The 21084-nt window shown below is 42.3% G+C and overlaps 1 protein-coding gene across 5 annotated transcripts in view; it reads right to left on the reverse strand.

The window, feature by feature from the left end:
• TRMT11 (tRNA methyltransferase 11 homolog) overlaps positions 1-21084 on the reverse strand; it is a 52203-nt gene that overhangs the window by 14658 nt on the left and 16461 nt on the right. For all 5 annotated transcript variants that reach the window (XM_054024041.1, XM_054024042.1, XM_054024040.1 and 2 more), the window contains 5 exons: positions 19383-19539; positions 15618-15698; positions 13939-14103; positions 10994-11066; positions 9329-9460 (listed from right to left, as the gene is read on the reverse strand). In XM_054024041.1, coding sequence (XP_053880016.1) covers positions 9329-9460; positions 10994-11066; positions 13939-14103; positions 15618-15698; positions 19383-19539 — 608 coding nt within the window. The remainder of the gene's footprint in view (positions 1-9328; positions 9461-10993; positions 11067-13938; positions 14104-15617; positions 15699-19382; positions 19540-21084) is intronic.

A 21084-nucleotide genomic window follows, 5' to 3' on the forward strand; every position in this document is an offset into this window, starting at 1 on the left:
CAAATGCCCAGTTGGTTGGTCCTAGCCTGGCTGGATAGCAACACAGGGAGTGACAAAAATTGTGACTATGGAAAACATAACCCCTATGAGATAGGTTTTGAGCTTGTCAAAAACAGCACAGGGGAGGTGTGATGTTCACAGACCAGCTCAAGCCAAAGCCACAGGCAAATTCACTTGCATATGAATTGTTAAAAGAAGTGTTGTCAAAGAAGTGTTAAAAGGTATTGCAGTGTATTCAGGCCAACTCACTTGTGTGTTAGTACAGATCAAAAGAGATGTTAATTGTATTGTTTTCAGGGATAGCTCAGTGGTTTGAACATTGGCCTGCTAAACCCAGGGTTGTGAGTTCAATCCTTGAGGCGGCCACTTAGGGATCTAGGGCAAAATCAGTACTTGGTCCTGCTAGTGAAGGCAGGGGGCTGGACTTGATGACCTTTTAAGGTCCCTTCCAGTTCTAGGAGATGGGATATCTCCATTAATTTAATTTATATGCCCCCGTAATTAAATAACCCTAGCTCAAAGGTGTGTTAATGTATTCAGGTGTTAAAATTTCATGAAAACTAAATGGAATCTTACTTGTATTTTTTCACTTATTTATTTCTATCATAATGTCATGGCAGGCATTTACATTATATATCTATATATCACTATAATTAAATTACTCATCAAACACAATTGGAGCCTTGGAAATGTAAATGAAGAAGAGTGCTAACTTCAAAGCGAGGGCCATTGTGGTCAACAATGGGAATTCACAGACTCAGTCTGCATTTCCTACTCATTGTCAAAGGGTAAATACACTATTCAGATTATAGATTCTTCTCCAGAAAACAAATATGGATTCAAGGAACAGTCCTGTGTTCCTGGATTGTTTGGATTCTAACAGGGTGGAATAACTGAACAAGACGACAGATCCCCAGAGTTATTCAGGGGACCAAGAGACATTCGTAAACTGGCAGTTTATTGCACCTCTGCTATCATTTCAGACTTACAAACTTTGACTCACTTGTTAATATATATGTTATCTACTTTAACCTCTCAATACCTCTCATTTCTTTTTCTTAGCTAATAAACCTATAGTTAGTTTACAATAGAATTGGCTGCCAGCTTTATCTTTGGTGTAAGACCTGGAGTACCAATTGATCAGGGGTAAGTGACTGGGCTCTTGGGAGAAACTTGATGTGGTGTGATTTTTGGTTTTAATAACCTTTTATCGTAAAGTTCAGTTTGTCTGGGTGGCAAGATGGACTGAAAGATAAGACTATGGTAAGACTGACATAGTGATCCAGAGTTCACATTTGTTACTGGATTGGTGAAATCCAATTATAGAACATACCACCAGTTTCACCCTTGTTTTCTGACAGTCTGCCCTGAAATAGGCACTCACAGTTGAGTGTCACTCCAGACAGCGTGACAGGAGGAAAATATTGTTTTGATCCTTAGGAGATCTGATTTATAGGAGGTAATAAGTCTCATGCAACTTTTAGTTTGCAGAACGCAAATGTTAAATCAGAGACTCACTTATGCACATATACCTGACAGGACACACTACCATTGTTTGTATTGAAGTAGTGCGTAAGGGCTCCAGTCCTGGATCAGAACTCCATTGTGCCAGGCATGGTACAGATACAGAACAGAGATGGGCCCTGCCCTGAAGAGTTTATAATTTAAGTAAGACAACAGTCTTGAGGGTTTTGCTTTAAGAGAGAGTTTAGTAGCCTAGGCAAATATTACTACATTTCACATAATGAGACTGGCAGGAAGAGGGACAGACACTCTTGGCTAACACTGGCCCAAAGATACAAAACTAACATTTCAATCATTAACAAATTAATCTAGCTACCATGATTTATGACCACAAGCATAGAAAAGGGTCACAGACCAACTCAAACTGCAGCTGGAAGAGCAAACTCTACTACTGTTTTTCCCCACACTTCCTTTTAGTTGCTGAGGTCTTTGCTACACATAATGTGATCTGAAACCCAGATAACAACTGAAAGTACCCACACTCTTTTAGCTATTCCTCGGGTGCAACAAGTATTATTACCAGGTCTTCATTCAAAAGCTCTATTATAATCTTTATGTTCCCCATTTTAAATTTCTTGCCCAACCAAACTGCAGTTCTATTTCCCAAAACAGACATCAAACCAACCACCACCAGAGTTTCAGCCACAGTGTTACCAGGGTTGAGCACTTTGTGATTGTGAACACACCAGTCCACAAAATCTGGATAATAGAAAGCTAAAGACAGATCCGAAACACCTCCTACAATAGATTGCAGCTTCAAACAACCATCTGAAAAAGCAGGAAGGTGTAGGTGAGGAGGAAGATTTGGAAATTTCTTACTGGAAAAAAAAAAAAAAAAAGACATGAACTTTTATAAAATTAAGATGATACATCACAAGTCCTACCAAGTAAATGAGTTGGTTCTGTGCATCATTTCAGAGGCTCCAAATTCACTACCTCAAACTCCTCTCCCAATGCACCTACAGCTTGAAATTTGGTAACGCCTCCCTTACAACAGGTAAAAAATCAGGAAATGCATGACAGAAGAGGGCCAAAGAATTCTTAACAACTTACAAAGATAGGCACTCTGCCACCACTTCTTTTAGAAGTTTCTCTTCATAACTGTGTAAAAGCCCGACAGCAAAGGAATTAAAAGAATTCAGGCCTAACAATGATTTCAATGTCAGATTGAAACAATAAACTACTTTGGAGTGTAATGTTATCTTTCAGAATGAGAGGTGTTACACTGGTCTACAACTTTTGAGAAGTCGTCTGCTTCAGAGATAAAATGTGCTATTTATTATGTATTTTGATGTGCTGAATTCAAATGTGACAATTAAAACAACTGATTGGCTACTGTTTCTAAGATATTTAAGTTTTTACATTTTATGTCTTTGTATATTGTGTAGATAGTAGAGTTTTAATCATAAACTGTAAACCTAGGTCTTTTCATGTGTTTATGGTTGCTTTACATGATAATATTTCACCTGTCCTGTTTATGTAACACTTTAAAAATCAGCAAAAAGGTTATATAAATAAAATTTATTATGAAACAAAAGGCAAAAAACTATTATGTACATAGTTTAGTCCTATTCAGTGTCTACTCGGCGCTTCTTGGCTTGTCTCTTGTATTCATTAAATGGAGCATCTCTTGTCACTGTCCAGCAATAGTCTGCAAGCATCGATGGGGTCCATTTGCCCTGATAGCGTTTCTCCATTGTTGCAATGTCCTGGTGAAATCGCTCGCCATGCTCGTCGCTCACTGCTCCGCAGTTTGGTGGAAAAAAATCTAGATGAGAGTGCAAAAAGATGTATCTTTAGTGACATGTTGCAACCAAGGCTTTTGTATGCCTTGAGGTTTTCCACCAACAACCTGTAGTTGTCTGCTTTGTTGTTTCCAAGAAAATTTATTGCCACTAACTGGAAGGCTTTCCATGCCGTCTTTTCCTTGCCACACAGTGCATGGTCAAATGTATGATCTCAAAGAAGTTCACGAATCTGAGGACCAACAAAGACACCTTCCTTTATCTTAGCTTCACTTAACCTTGGAAATTTTCCACGGAGGTACTTGAAAGCTGCTTGTGTTTTGTCAAGGGCCTTGACAAAGTTCTTCATCAGACCCCCAGCTTGATGTGTAAGGGTGGTAACAAAATCTTCCTTGATTCAACAAGTGGTGGATGCCGAACACTTTTCCTCCCAGGCTCCAATGACTGTCAGAGTGGCCAATCGTTCTTGATGTAGTGGGAATCTCTTGCACGACTATCCCATTCGCAGAGAAAACAGCAGTACTTTGTGTATCCAGTCTGCAGACCAAGCAAGAGAGCAACAACCTTCAAATCGCCACAAAGCTGCCACTGATGTTGGTCATAGTTTATGTACCTCAAAAGTTGTTTCATGTTGTCATAGGTTTCCTTCATATGGACTGCATGACCAACTGGAACTGATGGCAAAACATTGCCATTATGCAGTAAAACAGCTTTAAGACTCGTCTTTCATGAATCAATGAACAGCCTCCACTCATCTGGATCGTGAACGATGTTGAGGGCTGCCATCACACCATTGATGTTGTTGCAGGCTACAAGATCACCTTCCACGAAGAAGAATGGGACAAGATCCTTTTGACGGTCACGGAACATGGAAACCCTAACATCACCTGCCAGGAGATTCCACTGCTGTAGTCTGGAGCCCAACAGCTCTGCCTTACTCTTGGATAGTTCCAAATCCCTGACGAAGTCATTCAGTTCACCTTGTGTTAGGAGGTGTGGTTCAGAGGAGGAGGAGGAGAGAAAACGTGGGTCCTGTGACATTGATGGTTCAGGACCAGAAGTTTCATCCTCTTCCTCATCTGATTCAAGTGAGAATTATTCTGGTGCATCAGGGACCGGCAGTCCTTCTCCGTGGGGTACTGGGCGTATAGCTGATGGAATGTTTGGATAATGCACAGTCCACTTTTTCTTCTTTGACACACCTTTCCCAACTGGAGGCACCATGCAGAAGTAACAATTGCTGGTATGATCTGTTGGCTCTCTCCAAATCATTGGCACTGCAAAAGGCATAGATTTCCTTTTCCTGTTCAACCACTGGTGAAGATTTGTTGCACAAGTGTTGCAGTATATGTGTGGGGCCCTGATCTCCAATCTTGTCCTGACCTCCAATTTTGCAGCCAAAATAAAGGTGATAGGCTTTCTTAACCACAGTGGTTATACTGCGCTTTTGTGATACAAAAGTCACTTCACCACAAACATAGCAGAAGTTATCTGCACTGTTCACAGAAGTAAGAGGCATCTCTGCTCACTTTGGCTAAACAGAAATGTGTCCCTTTGCAAAATCAAACACTGACAAATAAGAGAGCATGACACTGGATGATTTCTAGAGCTGATATAGGGCAATTTGTTCAGCAGAGTGATGTAAGCTTCGTTATGATTGCATCATCCACAACTTCTAGGAATAACATGATGCAATTCATATCATATATGACGCAATACCAGCTTCAGATTGCATCATTCACTGTTTTGCCTAAAAAGCAAGTACTGTCCAAACCCAGTCAGATATATTCATAGATCCAGTCAAAGATGTATTTTAGTCATTTCTGGTTTAAATTGAGATCCCTTCCCTTTATAACTCACTTATCCTCCACCATTCCCAAGTCAAGGGTCATATATACTGACCCAATAACATATCTTGAAAATTAGAGCCAATCAACAATTTTAAGCATCATTTTCGTTTTCAGTGACCCAGAATTAGTAAAGTTTGACTACCTTTATTTCAGAAGCATTTTGGCTGTAGAGCAGTGTTATCACTCTGCTAAAACACCTTCCTGTCTTTTTAGCATTAATGCAGACAGTTCTTTCTACAGGTAATGATTACTCCGTTAGGTAAATCCCAGAACGTTGTCAAATGAAGTATAGTAGCAACTGCTTTAACAAAAATCCATTTTACCCAATTTTCTTTTTAATTTAAAAGAAGAGGACATATGGTAACCATCAGTTACAGATGAATAGGAAGGGAGACATTGTCAGTAAACACCTGACAGCTCAACAGATTAGTCACTAGCTTCTCTCTCTTCGGCCCACAAATTTGCTAGCAAGTTTTGTTAAAATAAGAACCTGAACAGAGGATTAGAACTGAAAACTTAATGTGTTAATATATTAATGTTTCACATTTCCATAGTGCATTTCATCTGAAATTTTCACACTGCGCTACAAACAAAACATTCATAACAGTAGGTAGTCAGCACCATTTTACAAATGGGGAAACTGAGGAAGTGAGAGGTTGATTTGCTCAAGGCAAGTCAGTGGCACAGCTACAACAGAACACAGAATTCATAACTCCTAGCCACCTGCTCTAACCTAAGTTCCCTGTAAGCTGTGCGGCCATGAAGCAACCTATTTAGTACCGTGCAGGTGCTCAGAGAACCCACCCAGCGACCTGCTGTGGACAGGGGAGGGGTGCCCCTCCCCCAGCACCCACCTAGCCTGGCTCCTAACCTGCCACCAGAGAGGCACCCCTCCCCCCATCCCCAACTCAGCCTGTGGCCCAGACCAAGCCACAGCCAGATCGGGCCCAGCTGCACCTGGGGCGACGTGGCCCAACCTCTGAGCAGCCCGGACCCAGCCAGGCCCTGGCGTGGTGCAGCCCAGCCCAACCCCAGAGCGACGTGGCCCTCCCCCAACCCGGACCTGCTGGGGCCAGGGGAGGGGTGCCTAACCTGTAGCCCCAGCCCCAGAGCTGCTGCGGTGGGGAGAGGCTCCTTTCCCCCCCAGTCCAGGTGCTGCTGCGGGGAGAGCGCGCTGTGGGGAGTCCTCTCTCCCCACTGTAGCCCCGGATCACCCCACTGCACTCCAAACCACTTATCCCTGGCCCCACCCCAGAGCCCACACCCCCCAGCCAGAGCCCTCACTCCCTGCACCCCAAGCCTCTGTCCCAGCCCTGAACCCCCTCCCACACTCCGAACCCCTCAGCCCCACCCGCACCACATGAATTTTGTTATGTGCACCAATATGAAGGTGGGAAAAATTAAAGGGAACACTGGCTCTAACCAGTAAGAAACACAACTTCCATTGTTTGGGGCAGCACTGCTGTTGCACAACTTCAGAAAAAGTAGGGAAAACGTGATGCTGTGACAAACAGAATAGACTTGACAATTCTAAGCAAACAGCATACTAGCACAAGCCATACATTTTAGCAATCTAGGAATTCACAAGCACACACAATGCCATCAGAGATAAGCAGCCATAGACATTCTGAATAATTAATTAAAAGCTTCCATTGGTTAAGGCACCTTTTTGTCTGCAAGAACCATTTAATAAGTATACACAAAAATATTTATTCCATCATTCAAAAAGAGTGACATGCAAGCTATATGATACAGATCCACTAAGCTCACCTTTGAAGTACATTTTTGTAGTTATTCCACCATCACAAAGCAACTAGAGAGAGGTCTGATGTTAGATTATTTGTCTTTTCAAGTGTTAAAATGATCTCTCATTGGTAATAATCACTTGATGCCCAGAGTTAGTGTTGAGGTGTCACAACTTGACAAGCCACAGGGTTTTACCACTGTGGTGTAACCTTGGACAACTGTTAGTGGTTTCCAGTCCCACCACATGTGAAGAAAGACAGATACAAGATGTATTGGTGCTGACCTAAGATGTGTAAACATGCTGTATACTACCCCCTTTATATACCTGTGAGGAACACCTCTTATAGGCTGACATGTTAGATTACATATTTGACACCTGTGAGCAACAGACAGGATCCAATGTATTCCATGGCTGCAAAACACACCCTTTGCCACAGATTGGCACTTAAAAAATCTAAGCTCTCATATTAAAAACAACACACACACACCCCACTTTTCCACTCCTAATTGCAAAGAAAACTTTAAAAATGTGAGCTAATGTATAACAATACAATATTGTTCCTTGAGTTTGCAGACAGCCTGAAACAATACCTCTGAGAGACATATGATCCATTTCAGTCAACCTAAGGATGACAGTTTAAATGTCTATATTTCCAATTAGCCATGTCATTGCTCATCATTTTATCACAAACATCCAACTAATGTGCTTAGCCCACAATCCCAAACTGCTTCCCATATCCTTCTGGGGTTCAAAAAGCCTCAAATATCACCTACCCAGCTGCCAAACACATCCAGCTTCCACCTCCCTCCCAAACTAAATTTCCATGACACAATTCTATATTGCCCTCACAAAAAACTGAAAACAGAGTGTGGAAGGGCATAAAATGAATTCCACTTAACATGGCCTATTATACTGGCAGCATTTTTGTTCATGTTGAATTCAATAAAAGACTCCATTTTTAAAATGTAAATAAGCTCTGCAAAATTTCCAGTCTGCTGCAACGGAATGTCACAGAAGTCAAAGGTTCTTCCACAAAATTTAGTTTCAGCTTGCTGTGGAGCATATAAGGCCTTGGCATTCAGAACGCAATTTCTGTTATCTTATTGACATAACAAGAAGTTTCCCTGACATGCTGTAACTCCAGAGGCTCAGGTATAACTCTATCTAAGACACTGGACCAAGACTTACGAGACTCACGTTCAATTCCCAGCTCTACTACATACTTCCAGTATTACCCTGGGCAAGTCAACATCTGTCCCTCAGTTCTCATCTGAAAGTGAAGAAAATACTTCCTTCTTTCCCCACCTATGGTCTGTCCCATGGCCTGTAACAGAGTCCTTATTTCTCCTTGCATCTAGTCACATCCGTGGCTCAGTTTCCCCCTCTTTAGCAGCTGTCTACCCCGTCCATCTGCCTGGGAAAGACTGGGAGTTTAACCCTCGGTCAATACTTCCCTTTCCAAGAATCACCCAAGGCCAAACCAAACTAATTTCTCTAGCTTGTCCCAGACTTAATAGTCCTTCTGCCCTGTTAGTGCAGGCTTGCTCTCCTGGGGGTACACAGTGCCTTCCTGCTGCACAGGCTTCAGCTATCACCCATGTTGATGCATGACTGCCCTTCCATACTCAGGTAAGTCATATACCCTCCCCCAGGGCCAAATGATTCCTTGCCCTATTGACAGAGGGTTCTCTGCTCTTCTCCAGGCTTTGAGAAAACAGTCCTTTTCCTCTCATGGTAGGTGTGTCAGCTCACCCTCTCCTGGTAGTGCAGTGGAGGGACAAGGGAAGCTGGTCTTCTCCTGGGTCCCTCTCAGGCCTCATTAGCCAAGCCCCTCTGGCAGACTCCACCCCAGCTCACTCTCTTCACGGGGAACCACCTGACCCCTGGCAAGCTTGCCCAGTCCACCACAGTCATAACCCATACCTACGCAGCTGAACAGCTAGCATTTTCAGTTACCTGCAAGTCTGTCTCTGAGCTACAGACAGCTTCTTATATAGCCTGGCAGTCATGATTCCTCTTGGTCACCTGACCTCTGAACTCACCTGGAGAATTTAATTGTCCAGAATTTCTCTCTTTAAAAGGGTCAAGCCCCAATAAAAAGGCAAACTAATATTGCCTGCTCTTAAAGGGGTGTGCATTTAGCTTCTGATGTTTACCTGGATTCCAGTATTCTGGTTTTCCAGTCACATACCATTCTTTTATCAATAGCATGTATTTTTGCAAAAAAATAAAAGTTTTGATTTCTAAGTGGCAGCACATGGTTCTCTCTCCTTTCAAAAATTGTTCCAAACTCTGTTCTCCTTCACTCACCCAGTTTTGATATATGAAAATTGTAGGAAACCCTCTTAAACCCCAGTAGGAAGTTCTAGAGACATCCCGCCCTGGAAGAAATTATGGCTAGGTTATAATATAATTTTTATCTACTACAGACTAGATATCAAGGCATTTAGAAGAGTACGTACTCAGGTTTGTAAACTGGTAGCCAGTACACCAATCTTCCTCCCATCACCAGGTACTCTGCCGCAGAGTTTAACAAGTCAAAAAAGATATCACTCAGATGATAGTTCGAGGAAATGGAGATGTGATTTTCTGTGCTAAATATTGAAAAAAATACTGAACAGGTAATAGCCACAATTTTAATTTTATTTTATTTTTTGAACAGGCTGAGATTTGCAAAGCCAGTTAAGGGTATTAGATGACCAAGTCCCACTAAAATTAATGAGAAATCTGCATCCAAACTCTTTCACAGTGACTTTTTAAATATTAGGGATGGAATTTGCAAAGAAAACTACTCAACTAAAATCACTTTTGAAATACAACTATTTTGTACAGTGTCTTTCATAAGCATTATTGTAAGAATCAAAGGAGGATGAGACATTTTGAGATGAAATCTGAAAATAGCAGAAAATCAAGGCCAAGCAGTAGAACAGGCTGTCATCCCAACAATGGAGAGATTGTCTGCCAGGACAGAGAATGCCTGTTGCAGGTGAGCACAAAGCGGGGACGAGGGGGGGGGGGGGGGGGCAAGGCAAGTGAAACTAAAATACATGGGTAGGGCCCTACCAAATTCATGGCCACGAAAAACACATGAAATCTGGTCTTGTGTGTGCTTTTACTCTATACTATACAGATTTCACAGAGGAGATCAGTGTTTCTCAAATTGGGGATCCTGACTTAAAAGGGAGTTCCGGGGGGAGGGGTCGCAAGGTTATTTTAGAGGGGTCGCGGTATTGCCACCCTTACTTCTGTGCTGCCTTCAGAGCTGGGAAGTCGGAGAGCAGCAGCTGTTAGCCAGGCACCCAGCTGTGAAGGCAGCACCCCTGCCAGCAGCAGCACAGAAGTAAGGGTGGAAATATCAAACCACATTACCCTTACTTCTGCACTGCTGCCTTTAGCACTGTGCAGCTGGCTAGCGGCGATTGCTGACTGTGGGCCCAGCTCTGCAGGCAGCAGCACAGAAGTAAGGGTGGCATGCTATGGTATTGCCACCCTTACTTCTGCGCTGCTCCTGGCAGCAGCTCTGCCTTCAGAGCTGGTCTCCCGGCCAACAGCCGCCGCTCTCCAGCTGCCGAGCTCTGAAGGCAGCATCGCCACCAGCAGCAGCACGCAACCCCCCTACAATAACCTTGCACCCCCCCTCTCCACAACCTCCTTTTTGGGTCAGGACCCCTATAATTACAACACGTGAAAATTCAGATTTAAATAGCTGAAATCATGAAATTTACGATTTTAAAAATCCTATGACCATGAAATTGACCAAAATGGATCATGAATTTGGTAGGGCCCTAGACATGGCGGTTTAAAACAAAGGTAAGCAATTTTGGACTGGATGCTGGAACTTTCAGGAGATTAAATAGAGCTGTTCAAGGACAGGGATGATGACGTGAAGCTATTTTGTAAATGTAAGAGAGGGAGTTTGGGACTTAGAAGCTAGAAAACTTGCATGGCCAAGGAGGAGGAGGATTTTAGGAAGACGGGCAATGACAGTCACTTTTGCAAGCTATGTAGTGACGGTGGTACTTTTTAAAATTGTTTGGTTAAAGGACAGCAATGAAGTAAGTTTCTAAAACTGTGGCTGGCCTTCCTTTAACACATTGATATGTACAATGAATAAAAGGCTTACCTACCCTCTTTCCGTTGCTTTAAGTATTTCTTTTTGTGAACCAGTTCTTCTAGTAGCTTCTCGTATTCCATATGGAGCTATACAGAGTAAGTACACAATGTCGAGCTCAGGAGTTCACCCTTTACACAAATAACGTCATGAAATTCTACAATAGTGTACATGTGGTAGCAGTTGCAAAAAGTTTATAAGATTAACTTCTTCAAGATGTATCCATTAAAAGTTTATCTTGATCCTAAGGCTCACTTTTTTAAAGCTATTTCAAAAAGGTCTCTTATCAGTAAGACACTAAACAGTCAAGTGTAATAGCACACTAACCACTTAAAAACTATTTAACATGGTGCTGAAGTTGTTTTCTTTTCTTTTTTTTAAATGATTTTGTTGGCTAAAATATTTTCTTTACATTTCCAACATGTGACGCTGTTAATCCCCTTCCCTTGCTTCATCTTGTAATGGGGTTTAATGACCCTTTTAAGGTTAGAGGGGGCCAGAAGACCCTATACCACGAAGTTGAATCGGAAAAGGCCCAGGAAATGGCCTGGCTCTCCAGAGAGGCCAGGGACTGATGTGGGACTGACAGAGCTCCCTCGTTGGGGTTCAGAGGTAATTGGATGGGGGGCGGGGGGGAGACTCGGAACCAGATGCCCTGGAATGAGAATGAAATTGAAAACCTCAGAAAGGGTTTGGGCCAATAAATTGAACCCCAGGAAGTGGAGTGTTACTTGCAGGCAATAGCACTTAAAGTATGTCATTGAAGGAACTGAGGGCAAGATGCCTGCAGGGCCCCACTGTGCCTCGAAGGGGTATGCCCTGGGATGGGACCCTGCCACACTGATGCTGCAGGGCAGCATTGGGAAAGGGAGCTTCAGAAAGAGATTGTTATTGTATTGTGGTAGTGTCTAGGAGCCCCAGTCATAGACCAGGAGCCCAGTGTGCTAGGCACTGAACAAACAGAACAAAAAGGTGGTCTCTGCTACTCTACCATCTAAGTATAAGACAATGTATGTAGCCGAGGTTCTTCTTTTTATCCCTGGTTGGATGCCCAAGTAGACCCTAAAAGTCCAATTGCATTTTTCAGAAAGATATGGGTTATCCCTAGTGCCCTGGCCAACAGCCTTCTCTCCCCATCTCAGGGAAACAGGTCGTAATGTCCAAGGTTATGTCTGAGCTCTTGCTATGGCTGTTAAGCTCACCTGTGTAGCTGTTTCATACCACTGTCTATTGCTTTGTAAAATACTTGGAATACTTTACGATCAGGAGCCCGGTAGTGCAGAGCGGGGCAAGGCTCCCTTCTCTTTCAGCCCATTGGGAGCAGCTCTCTGGAGGAGGGTAGTATATACACTAGCTTCTCCCTCAAGACAAGGGGAAACACTGACAAGAGAAGAAAGCCAGGGCCAGAGCTCCAACCAGAAAGGTCTGGGACTGGCAGATTTGGTTAGCGCAGACTTGGGTAGAGCAAAGCTTTGTGTGTGGCAGAAGAACCAGGACTAAATATGAATTTGTGTGTCGGCATTATGAAGTTTATTTTGGGGACTCTCTGATGATTGTTTGAACTATTTTGTTATTAAGGACTGAGGATTGTTTGAACCTTTTCTATTATTAAACCAGCCCCAGGTGGGGATGCTGTTAGCCAGAAAAGAGAGAATTGTGGGGGGTGGAGGGGCTTAAGGGACACACAAGAGGGGGGCTAACGGGGGCAGGGTGCCTGCAAAGCGACACCTGGCCACAAGGGGTGCTCAGTAAGCAGCCACCCCACTACAAAAGTCTGAAGAACAAATCCCTGTTAATGCACCTAGAAAAATCTATAACAGATATTTCAAAATGGTTGTAATTGTCTACATTTCAAAATAGTTTTCCTAAAAATACTACACAAGTCTTTATTTTTACACATCTCTGCAAAGCTTTAAGAATGCTGTACAAACATTAATTCATCTTCAACACTTTTGTAAGCTTTCCTAATGCTCTTATCACCATGGTATCATCTCCATTTTACAGATGTGGAAACTGAAGCACAGATTAAGGGCTTGATTCTAACACCCTTACTCGCAATGTGTGTTACCTTGTTTGGCCAGCGGTCCCAATGAAATCAATGGGACTGCTCCTGGAGCAAAGTAACATTCCCCAGGAACAAGGGCAACAGAATAGAGTCTTCACTGATTTGCTCATGGGAACGCAGCAAGGCAGGGCAGAGCCATAGTAGAGGTCAGGAGTTCCTGGCTCCCCATCCCACGTTTAGTCTAGCAGACTGCACTGCCTTTTAGGTCTCCTGCTCATGAGAGATAGCGTCTAATAAAGAGACTCAAAAGAGCAGAGAACCTTTCAGATCTTTACCATTGCTGGTAGTCAAGTGTGCAGAAGATGCACTAGAGTTTGTTTGAAATCATTTCAATGAGCACTTCAGGGCCTTAACCGAAGGCATGATTAAAGTCGGTCAGACCCTTTCCATGGACTTCAACAGTGTTTGAATCCAGGCCCAAGAGCAATGCAGTACAACTTAAAAATTGAACAGAAACCTCTCCTAACGTAGAAAGAAGTATGACTCAGTAAAAGTATAGGAGACAATAAGATTGGTTCCTATTCAGAAATATACTACTCTTTCAGTGGAAATAAGTTAACGAAACAAAAAAACGAAATGTTATAGTTACAATGCTTTAATACACTGGTCCATATTTCATTAGGTATTTAACATACTCAGATTAAATGTAGAAGTGGTCAAAATGCAGCCCCAATTTCTACAATGCTGCCTGTGATGTTCATCATTTCTAATGTGGAAATCACAGATTCCAGCACACTCTGTTAGCAGATTTGTGGTCTCCAGCAGGCCACGCTTATGTCAAGATGGTAGATGCAAACTTTTCCAGTTTACACAAATTAAGAGCCAAGTTCCAATCTTTTGGATACCACAGTTAGGCTGTTATGAATCATATATATTTAGGACATTAATCAACTTACGATCTGTAATAATTGCATCAAAAAGCATTTCCTTCCTCCATATAGGTTTTGATGCATCAGAAACGAGTGCATCAAGATAGTACTTCTCTAAACCATACTGCCGAAGGTTAGCTCTGATATTCTCATCTGGTCCTCTCCACTTCTGGTTCTTCCTGCTAGCCTTGCCTACAAGAAAATAAAAGGCATAGTCTAAGGCAGAGGTTTTCAACCTGTGGTCCGCAGACTATGTCTAAGATTTCCACAGGGGTCTGCAAATGAAAAACCACTGATTTAAGGCAAATTAGATGTGACAAAAATGTTCTGATTTTTCATTATTTATTTTAAAAGAATAATAATATTACCTAGCTCTTATATAATGCTTTTCAACAGTAGATCTCACAACACTTCATAGGATTCATATTTGAGTAGTTGCCTTAAATAAAAACAATTTAAGATCTCGTCACCAGACATGTTCTACTTATTGTGGAAACTGGCTGTCGGGATTCTTTGAAGTATCAGAAGTTATTCTAGTCAAGCCTTCTATTTCAGTTACGTTGTTCCATAATGCAAATGAGAGGAAGAATAGTTCAATTAAACTCCCCTACTTCACAGAGATATTGTGAGGAAAGTTTACAAGGAACTCATGTTATGCTAACATACATCACATAAAACCCTATTCATACATCAAATTTAATCTACACAAGAATCTTTCAGAGTAGCAAAAATATTGTTAGAACTTCAGGTTTTGAAAACTACTAAGAAAATAACTACTGTACGACAAAACAGGATGGTGCCACTAGTACTAGCAGTGGTCTATTTTTTTTTTTTTTTTAATTCCTATGGTAGACTAACAGTGGCTAACCTTTTATCCTAATTTAACTCAGAAAACTAAAGGGATTCAATAAAGCCAACAGTCATTTCTCACCATGAAAGTACTTCTCTGGAATTTAACAGGAAGAGAGAACACATCTGTATCTAACTTTAATATGAAGATAATTTTCTCTCATCTTGAATATTTGCAGGTTAAGAAATACATAAGGCATAATATCTCAATGGGAACATATAGTTGTAATATTGAATTCCACTACTTTGAACTGCACTATCAATATAACTAGACAACTCTAAAAAAAGTTCAAAAAAGTTAAACAGTTTTTAGTAACAAAAACTGCCAATACAAACTGGTATTAAAGCCAAAATACTTAAAATTGAGCATTAGTGAGTTCCAACCCACTGCAAAGAAAACACCGATCTCAAAGCCCAACTCCTCCTCATTCAGTCACGTTTAAGAAGTTTGGATAGAACCTCACTATGCTTGTCCCCTTGACTCACTGGCTCTGGGACATCACTGTTAGCCAAACCAATCTACCTGCTAATCTTACCACTAAACTGAACCATGCCAGGCATTGCCACTCCAGATACCATCACTCAATATTGTTGGATTGGCAGTTAAACTAGTTACATGTATTAGAAAACTTAAAAAAAAATCCCATCTTTATATCTTACTGATCCTTAATATTCAGAGTACTGCCTAGCTAGACTATATCCATAAATGAGTTGATATATCACAGATGTTTCACAAAACAAACCCTGTGAAGAGGAATACTCCTTTCATACCTGGATCTACTAATACCTGCTATAAAAGATACTTAAATACTGAAGAGTTAGAATTAACTTGTTCAGAAAGAAAATATATAACATACCTAATCCATGGACAGTATTATAATCTATATCAGTACCACACACGTATGCTCCAAACCGTGCGGAGGATATAAGAAGACCACCTGCAAAGAAAAGATAAAAGTGTATCGCCTGCTGTCATGGATATTGCTACCTGAGTCTGAGAAATTTGAAAACACATGGACCACTCTGATTGTAACCCAGATGGCAGTTGCCCCTTTCTATTAGAAATAATATTATTGTGAGGTCCCCTGCATGCCAACACTATTTTCCCTTTTATTCTCCTCACTGAACCTTCGTTTAACTTTGGAGGCTGATCGTACGGTCTGCTCACAAGGGTGCCCATTTCTGCAAAGCAGGCATCCACTCCCATGTACTAAAGGGCATTGCCTTAAAACGTGATGGAATGAAAACCCTGAGATGTGGGCCACCTTCACAAGACGACACTGCAGTAGCCAAGATAATGACTTACATAATAGAATAGAGGGTATGGTTATAAAACTTGCAGATGACATCAAGATGGGAGGGGTTGCAAGCATTTTGGAGGACAGGATTAGAAATCCAAATGACTGACAAATTGGAGAATTGGTCTGAAATCAACAAGATTAAATGCAATAGACAAGTGCAAAGTACTTCACATAGGAAGGAAAGAATCAAATGCACAATTACAAAATGGGGACTAACTGGTTTCGTGGTGGTACTACTGAAAAGGATCTGGGAGTTAATTCACAAACTGAATAGGAGTCAACAATGTGACTCAGCTGTGAAAAAGGCCAAAATTATTCTGTGGTTTATTAACAGGAGTGTCATGGAAGACACAGGAGGTACTTGTCCCGCTCTGCTTGACACCGGTGAGGCCTCAGCTGGAGTACTGAGTCCAATTCTGAGCACCACACTTTAAGAAAGATGTGGACAAATTTGTGAGAGTCCAGAGAAGAGCAACAAAAATGATAAAAGGTTTACAAAACCTGACTATTAGGAAACATAAAAAACAGTGGGCATGTTTAGTCTTGCAAAAAGAAGACTGATGGGGGATTTGATAACAGTCTTCCAATATGTTAAGGACTGTTATAAAGAGAACTGTGATCAATTGTTCCTGATGTCTACTGAAGGTAGGACAAGAAATAATGAGCATAATCTGCAGAAAGGGAGATTTAAGTTAGATATTAGGAAAAAATGTAAGTAAAGCCTTGGAACAGGCTTCCAAGAGAGGTTGTGGAATCCCCCCTTCCCTCCACTGGGGGTTTTAAAAAACAGGTTGGATAAATATCCATCGGGGATGGTCTACATTTGCTTGGTCCTGCCACAGTGCTGGAGGCTGGACTTGATGGCTTCTCAAAGTCCCTTCCAGTGCTACATTTCTATCCTGCTGGGTTACAGAATCAAACATCTGGGAAGAGCTGGTTTGTTCAGCACTTACACTCCCCTCCGGTTACCATAATACACTTAAATGGATATCAGTTTAAAAATCACTTCCTTCTGATAGTTTTTTTAAACTTTCTATTGTTACAACTTATCCCTAAGGTTATTTAAAGTAAAATATTAGAGTGGGGAAAATATTGTTCTCAGTTTTTCCTAGTTTACTTTGTCCATTTCACAGCAGTTTGTGTAAATTCAGTGTCCGTGTTTGTGGGAATGCTTCACACAGCAACAGGGGAGAGAAATTAAAATATTAGAAAAATGTAATTGTAAAAAGCACAACAACTGACAGTGTCAGATGCAGTACCTGAAATAATTCTAACTCATTTTTATAATTAGATTTTAAATTGACAGTGTCCCTTTAAAGTTATCCAAGTATGGCCAGAATGAGCCAGTTATTATGATGGATAGGACTGTGTACAGTTACCATTTGTCTTGGGTATATATATGTATGATTTACCCTTGAAATCATGCTACATCTGAACAGTATATAAAAGGGATTCAAGTGTTTCCCCTCTGCCCTGAACAGCTTCCAAAATAAGGAGAAGGATGGCAGTAGTGTACTTCCAAAGAGAAACTGCATTGTTGGGTTAAATTATTACTAAGGAGATGTCCATGACAGTAAGCCTAACATAATAGTACAAGGCCTTACACTGTGACTATAGGCCAGACTCTGAACCTGCGACCCACAGTGCTGAGTGGTTATGCACACAGATCTTCCCATTTTAGTGAGTGGGACAGTTCCATAAGAGTCAACAGCTAACCAATGTGAGTAAGGGGTTCACAATCTGACCCTTTGTGCTTATAATACAGATTTTTATTTTAGCTGTAATCTGAAGAGGAGTTTCACACAGCTACATTAATCAAATGCTACCCATCACCATCTGTGTATTCTTAACACTCATTAAATATGCATGCTAAATATGCCATTTCAGAGCATTTAAAAAAAAACCTCTTACGCTTATAAATTAATGAATTCAAATTAAGTAAAAATGAGGAGAAAAAAAATTGTCCTCCACTTTTCTTTGTTAATTGGATCCGGGAAAAACAAGGTTACTCACCCTAAAGGATTCACCCATTTCCCTTCTCGACTGTAACCCCCCAGAACAGATGGGCAGTGCCTCCAGAAAGTCAAGACAAATTTAGCTAGCCCTGTCCCCAAGTATGATATACCACCCAGTCCTCTAAAGAGAGTAAGAAAGAGTACTTGGCTCATCTAATAAATTTTTTCTTGATTGCAAAAAAGGAAACATGAACTGACCACTCAATAAGTCTCTTGTTTTACCTCCCACCTATATCAAATAGTCACGCTTTAAAACTGAATCATAGAGAATACAAAATTGATGATAAAGAACATATAACATGGTCATTCATTCTCTGGACCCTTCCTGCCAACTAAACATTCCCTTCCCCTCCCATCTACATTAGCACAGATACCTTTAGATCATTTCTTGTTCCCCTAATTCCTTCTGGATACCTGATCAAAGTTCACCTAGATTTCACTAAGTCACATCCACTGCCCTCCTTCATCTATATCCTTTGAAGAAATTGATGAAATTATCTTGACATAATCTACTTAAATGGCACATCCTGAAACATACGCTTTTCCATTTCAAATTCAAACAAGGTGCAGGAAAAGGTACTTGAATGCCTCACAAGTGATCCAATAAATGGAATGAAAGCTCCCCCTGCTGACTTGTCAGAAAAGGGAAAAAAAAACCTCAGTCAGAGAAAGAAGTGGACAATTTTGTCACCACGTTTCCCTAGGACACAAGGAAGAGCTCATTATTTCCACCCTTGAAGAATGTGTTCCCACAATTGCCATGCTAATGTGTACAGTCGGGGGTGCTCTCTGCTCTTCAATACTACCCTAACAACTCCCCTACAAAAATGTTTTAAGAATGTTGCCCCTTGTGAGTTCCTACAGCGACTTAGGGGTCTAACTTCAAATTTCACATCATTTTGGAACTTAAGTTCTATTGACAGTCATAGTGACTTTGGCTCCTAAGCAGTTACATAACTTCTGAAAATGGGACTTAGGCACTTTTTAAAATGTTACTCGAGGTAAATAAAGAATTGAGAAGGTACTTTGTTCTACATTTTCAGCAAATCTACCCAGTCCTTCTGAAGTTATAACCACTTCCCCTACAGGACTTTGGGAAATAACCAAGCAGTTGATTTTATAATTATTCTTATTTGTACTGTGGCAGCACCCAGTCACGAACCAAGACCGGGAGCCTCAGAACTTCACTGTGCTAGGGACTGTACAAACAAACAAAAAGACAGCCCCTCCCCTGAAGAACTTACTTTTCACACATATATAAAGCAAGCAATACCCAATTTTTTTTCAGCAGTAGAAAAAGAAATACCTGTTCCAACAAATGGATCAAACACGACATCATTTGCTTTTACTCTCCCATGGTTTGCCATGATGAAAGACAAGCAGGCATCCATGCTTGTGTTCCCAATAAAATGCCTCCTTTTTACACTGTATGACTCAATAAGCTCCCTTTGCCCATCTGCAATCTGTAGAAACATTTAGAAAAAATCAATGTGATGGCCCTGGATATAATACATAAGTAGACTAATAAACAGCCTTAATAATACTACATCACAAACAGAATATCAGGCATTCTTCATTGAATAGTATGCCACCTGAATTGAATCCACTGAAAATATAGAAATGAGACTTCTCTATAAAAGAATTGGCCTATTAGTAAAATTCCCAGACTTTAGGCTATACATCAATTACAGGGATGTTGCAATTACCAACTGTTATAGTGTCAGCTGCCTTTGGGGCATCCTCTTGTGGCCTGAGTTTGCTCCGCAGGCCCCCACTTTCAACCTTCCTCCTTTCTCTTCAGGGCTCCCCAAGGAAACTCAAACCAGATCAGTCCTGCAGGTCCTTCTGGCTTTCCCTCCCCTACCCCCCAAACAACAAACCAAAAATAAAAATACAAAAACATCAAGCAATTACCTTGCTGGCCTTAGTCTCTGCCCTGAGGTATCTCCAAAAGCCACTGCCAGGCTTTCTTTCTCTGGCAGTCCCTGAAATTCTCTCAGCCTACCCCCTTCCATTTCCTATTACTTTTTACAGGGGAATCAGCTGATCCCTGTTCAGATGTGCCTCCTTAGTAAGTAGGGTTGCCAACTTTCTACTCGCACAAAACCGAACACCCTTGCCAAGGCCCCACCCATGCCCCGCCCCTCCTCTGAGGCCCCACCCCCACTCACTCCATCACTCCCCTCCTCCCCCCCCACCGTTGCTCACTCTCACTTACTCATTTTCACTGTGCTGGCTCAGGGGGTTGGGATGAGAGAGGGGGTGAGGGCTCCAGCTGGGTGGTGTGGCCAGAGATGAGGGGTTTGAGTTGCAGGAGAAGGCTCTGGGCTGGGGGATGGAGCCGATGGGTTTGGAGTATGGGAGGGGGCAGCGGATTGGGGTGTGGAAGGAGGTATGGGCTCTGGGCTGGATGTGCAGGTTCTGGGGTGGGGCCAGAAATGAGGGGTTCAGGGTGCGGGCTGGGGTTGGGATGCAAAGGATGGAGGGTGAGGGCGCCAGCATCGGGGGCTGAGGGGTTTGGAGTGTGGGAGGGGGCTCTGGGCTGGGATTGAGGGGTTTGGACGGCAGGAGGGGTATCAGGGCTGGGGCAGGGGCGCTGGTGGGGGGGAGGGCTCGAGTACAGGCTCCGGGTGGGGCTTACCTCAAGCAGGTCCCAGACGCAGCGGCATGTTCCCCCCCTCCAGCACCTATGCGGAGGCGTAGACAGGTGGCTCTATATGCTGCTCTGTCCACAGGCATCGCCCCTGCAGCTCCCATTGGCTGCAGTTCCCGGCTAATGGAAGATGTGGGGGCGGCGCTTGGGGCGGGGGCAGTGTGCAGAGCCCCCTGGCTGCCCCTAAACATAGGAACGAGGTGGACACACACCAGCTGCTTCCTGGGAGCCGCACGGTTCGGCAGCTAGCAAAAAGCACGCCAGCCCCACAGGGTGGCGCCGCCAACCGGACAGTCAACGGCCTGGTCAGCGCCAGGATTCCTTTTCAACTGGGTGTTCCGGTCAAAAACCGGAC

This window comes from Malaclemys terrapin, chromosome 3 (assembly GCF_027887155.1).
Source record: "Malaclemys terrapin pileata isolate rMalTer1 chromosome 3, rMalTer1.hap1, whole genome shotgun sequence".
NCBI classification, from domain to species: Eukaryota; Metazoa; Chordata; order Testudines; family Emydidae; genus Malaclemys; species Malaclemys terrapin.